This window comes from Chaetura pelagica, unplaced genomic scaffold, assembly GCF_000747805.2.
Source record: "Chaetura pelagica isolate M959 unplaced genomic scaffold, ChaPel_1.0 scaffold126, whole genome shotgun sequence".
In the NCBI taxonomy this organism is placed as follows: Eukaryota; Metazoa; Chordata; class Aves; order Apodiformes; family Apodidae; genus Chaetura; species Chaetura pelagica.
In genome coordinates this window covers 325,680-333,948 of record NW_009953787.1, presented here as the reverse complement: position 1 = coordinate 333,948, position 8,269 = coordinate 325,680, and the positions used below count along the sequence as shown (strand labels likewise).

The 8,269-nt window shown below is 41.9% G+C and overlaps 1 protein-coding gene across 1 annotated transcript; it reads left to right on the top strand.

The window, feature by feature from the left end:
• The first annotated feature begins 6 nt into the window (after positions 1 to 6).
• DNAJA1 (DnaJ (Hsp40) homolog, subfamily A, member 1) lies at positions 7 to 6,959 on the top strand. The gene is made up of 7 exons (XM_010001003.1): positions 7 to 83; positions 1,195 to 1,299; positions 1,396 to 1,623; positions 3,005 to 3,119; positions 5,111 to 5,226; positions 5,806 to 5,906; positions 6,585 to 6,959. Exons 1-7 carry the CDS (start codon positions 41 to 43, stop codon positions 6,801 to 6,803), a joined length of 927 nt encoding a protein of 308 aa, XP_009999305.1. The 5' UTR covers positions 7 to 40; the 3' UTR covers positions 6,804 to 6,959.
• Positions 6,960 to 8,269: the final 1,310 nt, after the last annotated feature.

The following is an 8,269-nucleotide window of genomic DNA, read 5'->3' as shown; positions in this document are numbered from 1 at the left end:
CGCCGGCGGGTGCTGCGGGTCGCCCCTGGACATCGTCGATATGTTTTTCGGCGGCGGCGGGAGGATGCAGAGAGAGAGGCGAGGTAACTGCCCCCGTTCCGCGCTTTCCCGGGCTGTCCGGCCTCAGCGCCGTGGTAGCCGGGATCAGAGTTCCTGAGGAGGATGCCGTGGATGTAAGGCTGTAAACAGAGTTAGAATGAAGGTGCAGGGTCTCGAGATCGGAGAAAACGTTGTTCCTAGTTCCTCAGAGCTGAAACGAGCAGGGAAGGGCGTTTGGTGCACGCGGTGATAGTTTGGATTCCTCTGTATTGTCATGTTAATAGATAACCACCTTTCCTCTTTGGAAAGCCTTTAGCCCAGTGCAAGCCCAGCAGCTAGCAGGCCGAATAGGCAACTGGACAGTAACATACCTTAACATTTTTTTAACTAAGCTACCCTAAGTATAGCGTTTAAATGTTAATTTGATCTTTAATTGCAACTAACTATATCTAAATAAGGTAACCAAATAAAAATACGTCTGTGAAAGGTTTTTGTTCTTCTGTGCTGTTCACTGAAATTGCTTTGAATCTGTAGTTTAAGTGCTGCTCACAAATTAAAGTCCAGTTTAATCACACTGGGAAAGCCTCTAGTGCTAATAAAAATGGTGAAGAGAATTGATAACCACATTCCTTTTTGCTGTAGACGTGGAGATAGAGGGAAGGAAAAAGGATTTGTATCAAAGTGTTCCTAGTAAGCCAGAACTTGGTATCTTCCACAAAGTGAAGCCTGCACTTGATAAAGCTCTAATTAAGTAATTCACTTCAGTTTTCAGGAAGTCCCCTGGTGAGAGGAGAAACATACTTTGCTGACTCTAGAGAGTGTCTCCCACTTCCTCTTGGGAGATATGTTCAGTTACTCTGTTAAAACTGAAGTCCTGCGTTCTAAAACTTAGACTTCTAAGGTTCTACCTACTTCATTTCTCTTACCATTTGTGCTTTCAAACAGGTAGAGCCTCTGACTTTTTCTAATAGAGAAATGTTACTGACAAAGCCTTTAGAGTTGTTGTCTATTTTGACCTCAGATAGGAAGGGGCTGTACCAGCAAAATGAGATAAAACTGTATTGAAGCATGTTTGTTGTGACTTGGCCATAGTGACGTGGAAAGTTAACTGTTATTTGGTGAACAACCTTTTAAAATACCCATTTTGTTTTACAGGCAAAAACGTGGTGCATCAGTTGTCAGTAAGTTTAGAAGATATGTACAATGGTGCCACCAGGAAGCTCGCACTGCAGAAGAATGTTATCTGTGACAAATGTGAAGGTAATTGACTTAAACACAATTTGCTTCCTGAGCTTCTGTGGGTGGCATGTTTCTGGCAGTGTGTGACCATTTGTCTTCAATTTTCATTCTCCACAGGTCGTGGTGGCAAGAAAGGTGCAGTAGAATGCTGTCCTAACTGCAGAGGAACAGGCATGCAGATCAGAATCCACCAGATTGGGCCAGGAATGGTGCAGCAAATCCAGTCGGTGTGTATGGAGTGTCAGGGCCACGGGGAGCGTATCAGCCCCAAGGACAGGTGTAAGAGCTGCACTGGCAGGAAAATTGTCAGAGAGAAGAAGATACTAGAAGTACACATTGACAAAGGTGAGGTGTCTGACTAAGGTGGAGTGTTGAACTTGGATGTAGTGACTGATTTAGTGCTAGTAAATGAGTGGTGTTGGTTTGTTGGGCAGCACTGCTGGTATGTGCACTTGCTGCCTTTAAAGATTGGCAGACTTGTGTTGAATGGAGGCTGGTTGCTTCTATGTCATACCAGTGCTCACAGCTAGAAAGGAACTCTGAAACCTTCAGTGTTCTAAGTGGTGAATTACTTTTGAGCCACGTTGTAAGTCTTGACCAGGTAGCTGGACCAGCTGAAATGAAACTCATCACCTACTCGTTCAGCTTGCCTAAGAAGTTGTCTCTGCCTGTGGGAAGGCCTTGCAGACTTCGATCACTTCTGCTGTGGTACAGTGTGAAGGGGAACCAGGTCTGCTAGAGCAATAGGGTGCAGAGACAGTGGTAAGCCTCTCATGCTTAGACCTCTGTTTGCTATGCAACCCTGACAGTGCTGCACAGGACAGGTACTGCCTCTGCCTGGCAAAGTGCAGTTCAGTACACAGAACCCCCACTGTGGTGGGAGAAGGTGACTCTGTTGAGTAACAAATGCATCTCTGTCAAGGAGGCTGCTTAAAAGCTGGTGGGAAAAGCCTGGTGTGGTGCATCTTGTAAGATAGAGCAAGCTGATGAACACGTGGCTTCTACAGCCTTCTGCCTGGTAATCACATGCAGCTTTTGTAGGTATAAGCACACCTTATGCAATGCTTAGATTTGCTTTTAACAGTGTAGATCCTACAGTAACATTAAAATAAGTACTAGTAGGGATGTATTGCTGACATTTTGAATGGTGAAATCACTTGAGAAGAGTTTTTCCCCTTGAAAAACAGACTGAGCTAGCATGAGGCAGTTGATATTCATGGCAGAGACTTGTGTGGGTGAAACAGGTTTCTTACATGATGGTTATAGTCGTAGGGAGAGTGCTTCTTGCACTCAACAGGCACTGAGGCTATGTTTTGTAAGTAGCTCTGCCACAGACATTTATAAAACTGAAGAAAATCAATGGTCACTTGATCTCAATGTATTTTGTATGCAGTGTTTCTGTTTTGGTTTAGTACTTGTGCATGTAATGAAAGCTGCTTTAATAATGTTTCCTGTAAGAATGGTATCTAGGCAGGTGACTGTTTTGCACTAAAATTAAGCTTAATAATCTTGAAACATACTTCAGGTTGCCACGAGTAGAATGTGCTGGATATATGAGTGGATTAAAAAAAACAACAACAATTATGAATGCTTCAAGGGAAGGTACTGACTTTCTAATTTAAAGATCCAGGGATCTGGTACCAGCTTGTGTCTATAAAAATACTTCTTATTCCTGCTTTTCTCTTAAAAATGTGAAACATGTTTGGTTGGTTGTTTTCTGCAATAGGAATGAAGGATGGTCAGAAGATAACATTCCATGGTGAAGGGGACCAAGAGCCAGGACTAGAGCCTGGTGACATTATTATTGTCTTGGATCAAAAAGACCACTCTACATTTACAAGGTAAAAAACTTTACAAGTCCTTTTTGTTAACTCCTGAGACACTTGTCCACATGCTTCATTGGTTACCGCTCATCTTCTGTCTACTGGGAATACCAGTAGATAGGATCATGTGGCTAGACCTTGCCTGCAATTTTGTTTGGGTGGTCAAAGCAGCACTGAGGCATGCAGTGATCCTTGAACAACTAGTCACAGCCACTTGTGTTCTAGCAGCACAGCGTATTCTTATGTGAGCTTTGGCTGTGGAAGGGGATGGAAGGGAAACAAAACCAGTCATGGGTATTAAGAGTTTACAAATCTTGAATTTTAAGAACTCTTAAAATACTGAGAGTTTGTTTAATAGATACAAGTATTTGTGGTTACTTCTGTGCTCTTTCTAGCATGGCATTCCATCGCTTACCTCAGAAAATTATCATCTAGTGCTGGCAGCTGTTCTTTGCCCACTTTGCTTTTAGGCACAGAAAACTTCTGCTGCATTTACTTTTGCCTAGGGATCTTCTTTATGACTAACAGACTGAATATAGCATGCACCCTTCTGACCAAAAGTGGTTTCCCACACTTCATTCCTTGCCTGAGTGTACTGGGCACTATAATCAGTCCTGTCCATTCTTGCAAAAGCAAAAGTGACTCAAGAAGCACTGACCATGTCTGAAGTGTTTTGTGTTACTGAACAGTGCTGCTTGGTGTTGCAAGCCTGCTTGTATCAAGTTGCTGTTTGTGGAATGAGTCTGTCAGGTACATTTTGGTCTGACAAAAAGCAACACTGGTCATCTTGCAGAAGTGTAATACACTTGGTGTCTCACTGTGTCTGTTCTAAGCAAGTAAGAAGGGCATCAATGGATTTGGAGAAAACATTTGTCTGAACACCAAGCACTGACACTAATTGTAAATAGGAATGGCAAGTCCAAGGGTCTTGCAAGCCTTTATAGTGCTGAGCTCTGGAAGCTGGTGCCAGAACTCTTATGCCAAAGAACACTGAGCACACAGGTTAAGAGTCCAGTTATCTTTGCTTTGGATAAGCTTACTTAGCTGATTTTTCTTAGCTTCCAGTGAAACTGGATACTGATTCATCTATGCCAAGACACAGTCTGGGCTAGACGGTTTGCATGGTTATCTGGGATGTGAAGCCACAAGTTGGCTGGCTTATTTTTTCCATCTTTCTGCCCACTGCCTTCAGTTCTAGTGTCCCTAGATAAACCTTGATATTATTGGTCTTGTGGGGTTATGCTGGGGTCATGCTGCTCCAGGACGAGTGGAATGTTTCCCCTCTTCTGTCAGAGTCTAAAATTAACTTTTCAGGCAAGTCTCCTTCAAGAGACCTTTAAAATGGGGTAAGTGAAATAACTAAGTTCTTTGAATAGGCTGGAGGATTTCGTAGTCCTTGATCATGCAGACATCACTAGTACTGCACTACTAAAGTCAGAATAGGCAATTAAAACAGTTGTATTTGTTGTATACTCCTCCAGGTATACCTTTTGGTGCTTTCAAGAAGGTATTTTGATATATAATGCCCATCACCTGTTCAAACTTGCCTAGTATCAGATCTTCAGAAAGCAAGTGTTAACAGAGTAATAAGGTAGCTAATCAGCTGCAGCTAGCTAGCTGATGCTCTTAACACAGTACTAATCTACATAAAGGAAGGGGTTAATTGTCCCAGTTGCAGTGTTTAGGAAGCTGAGAGAACTTTTCCACAGAACTGGGAAGGAGTGTTGAAGTGGAACTGCATGCAGGTGAGCCAGGCTGTATTAGTTTTCTTTTCAATTGACACTTCTACACTTTGGCTAGCTAGACTTGATCAGTAATAGCTCACAGTGTGGGTATCGTTCTTGTGATTGCTGGCTTGAGGTGCTGTATCAATATGCAATATTCTTAATTATTTGGGTTTCTATTAAAATTACAGCTTTATTGCCCTTGCCAAGTTAAATACTAAAGTCAGGTATGACCCTTTTACTGTCTCTTCCTCTTGGTGACTGTTTTAATTGGCTCTGCCTTAGACGAGATGAAGACCTTCTCATGTCTATGGATATTCAGCTGGTTGAAGCACTGTGTGGTTTCCAAAAGCCCATCACAACGCTGGATAATAGAACTATTATTATTACCTCCCATCCTGGTAAGTGTTGTTTTGCTTTCTGCTGGAAGTCCAAGCACGCAGTGAATGTAACCTGGAAATGTAAAGGAACAGAAACCTCCTATCTTGGTGCACAAGGGATGTGTGCTGGTATTGAGCCTATTTTTCCTACTCTTTGCAGTACAAATCTTTTAACAGAAGGATTTTTGGATAGCAGTCAGCAGTAACTTTCTCTTCGCGTGGTATAGTAACAGACCTTACCTCATGGACATACTTGTATCCTGAGGATTTGAGAGAATTGAATTCATGAGAATTGAAGGCCATGGGTCTCTGAAAACTACTATTTCAGCCTTTGAACTGATGGATCACTTAATAAATTTGTAAGTATGCTTCCTTTGGGAAGCATAACAAGATTACAAGAATGTTATGTAGACATCAACTTGCTTTCCTACTCAAAAGTTAGCAGATAGCAAGTCCCTATTAGACTACTATATATTGGTGTAGCTGTTTAACCACAGTATAGAAAGTTACATAAGTATTGAAGGGAGTTAAGACTAAAGCTGCTTCTGTTGCCTGCATGGATACCTTCATCTTTTTGATTGTTTTATTTTGTTTTGTTAGGCCAGGTTGTCAAGCATGGTGCTATTAAGTGTGTGCTGAATGAAGGTATGCCAATTTATCGCAGACCGTATGAGAGAGGACGCCTCATCATAGAATTCAGGGTAGGTGAATCAACTTGCTTCCGTGGCACAATTCAGCACTGCATTCCCGTCCAAAATTTAACCTGTATCACCTCAATCAGGAAGAGATCCCAATTATCACATGTCCTGGTTTGGTATTTGTTTTTTATAATGGTGAGGACGTGTAATCCATCAGACAGACTTACAGTTCTAAATAAAGAAAAAAACTTATGGAACACTCTGTGCTGAAAGTTTAAGTTATCAGAAGACTTTCTTTGGGACACCTTGTGGATTTCCATTTGCTTGGCATGTTCTTTAATTTCTATCATCCTGTGGGAAGAATGGATCAGTAACTTACCCCTGGGCTGAAGCAAAGGAGTAGGTTGAAAAATGCTGATTTCTTCTTTGAGAATAAGCTAGTGCTGGGAGCTGTGGCAGCAGGCTCTGTCTGCTGCAGTTTGAAAGGAGGCTCAACCTTATCTCTGATGTTAATACAGCCTGTACTTTGCTTCTAGGGGGATTCCAGAGGGCAGTCTGAGGTGGAAGAAATGTTGGTTAAGCTGTCAGTTAGAAGTTAACTTCTTGCAGGCATTAAAAAATAGCCTAGCTACTTTAAGTCACCTGTGATGATAAAGCTGACTTGGGCAGATACTTGACCTGTAGTGGGGTGGAAAAGGGCCAATTCAGGTGGACTTGAATAACACCAGTTATTGATTTCAGGTGAACTTCCCAGAGAGTGGCTTCCTCTCCTCAGATAAGCTGTCTTTACTTGAAAAACTGCTACCCACAAGGCAGGAAATAGAAGAAACTGAGGAAATGGAGCAAGTGGATTTAGTGGACTTTGATCCATCTCAAAAAAGAAGACACCACTATAATGGAGAAGTCTTTGAAGATGATGAGCATCACCCAAGAGGTGGTGTTCAATGCCAGACATCATAAATGGGCCAGTGAATAACTTGTGATGCTTGTTTTGTATGCATTAGGGGATAAGTGAAGAACTACAAGCAGTTCACCCTCACTTCTTGCTGTTTGTTGTTCTATCCAGCCATAGTTGTTTCTAAAAGCATAAAAAAATAAACTAAGTGATTAAACTGACTTTGCAATTTGTATAAAGCTTCAGGATGCAAGCTCATGAAGCTGATTGCACTTCACCCTTGCCTCTTGGTTCAGAAAACCCCCTTACCTGCTTGTCTTTTATTCCAAACCTTGTAATTCCTTTGTGTGTGCAATTCCCAAGCTTAGACTAAGATTCTGTGGTGTTCTTTTTAGGATTTTTAGATCTTGTACTCTGTTAATAAAGTATGCACAAGTACTAATAAGTCATGGTAAGATGTAGCTAAGTTTTGTACCAGTTAGGATAACATGTTCATGTTTTGGGCTTGTACTGGTGTTTGTGAAATATGGACTGGCTCTAGTGCAGCCACCTACTGTGTGAAGCTCACAAGTGTGTGGTCAGTCTTTGTGGGCCTGTTAAGAGTTATGCAGTCCACAAGCTCTCTGAGGCTACTGCACTTAAGGTCAAATAGTTGCTTCCTCTGCCAGCTTTGGTCCTGACCCTGGAGCTAGATGTGAAGCTTGCTTTGATTCATCACCATCACTGTTTGGCTGCTGCCCTGCACCATGCTGCCTATAGAGCCAGTGGTTGCTTTGCTGCTGCAGGAGCTTCCTTTGCTGCTGCGTGAGTAAAAACCTGCAGGCTGCATCAGCACACTTGTGGTTTGGAATCTGATCCTGCTGGCATGTGAAGCTTATTTCCACCTTGATTACTGAGATCAGATACCTCTCAGTGGTGTGTCATGAAACGCAGTACCTGCCCTGTTCATGGGGATATTGTGAACCTGCAGAGGAGAAACACTGAGTACTACCAACTGATGCATCTAGGATGTTCTGAAATTAATGTATTGTGTGCATTATTTTAAACCGACTCTTGAAAAAATTCTGTATGAATGTTCTAATTATTGTAGATTAAGTATTTCCAATATAATTACAAAATTGTTCATTGCCTCTTTTCTTAGACCAGATGTTTGTTTAAATACATTACCCCCTTTTTAGACAGCTATTCGCAGAAAAATATAAGCAAAAACTTCTGCTAGAAAATATGCCAAGAAGGCAGGCCTATATTTAACCTCTAGTGTGGTAGTTTATTCTGGTTCTACCATCTGGATGGGGACAGTGTTTGCTTTTCATACTGCCCTGAAGCAGAAGTGTCCTGAAGATAACTTTTTTCCTTGGAAAGGGCTGCTATGTGAGATGGTACACATGTAACTTGAACTGTTAGTCTGTAAAATATTTCTAGCTCTTGTGTTACAGGTTTCATTTTATGAAGACAGCTGGTACCCTGTTTCTTGAACCTCAAGTGTAGTTCCCTTTCTGGTCGCTACAGAACAGCAATCTCCTGTGTGTCT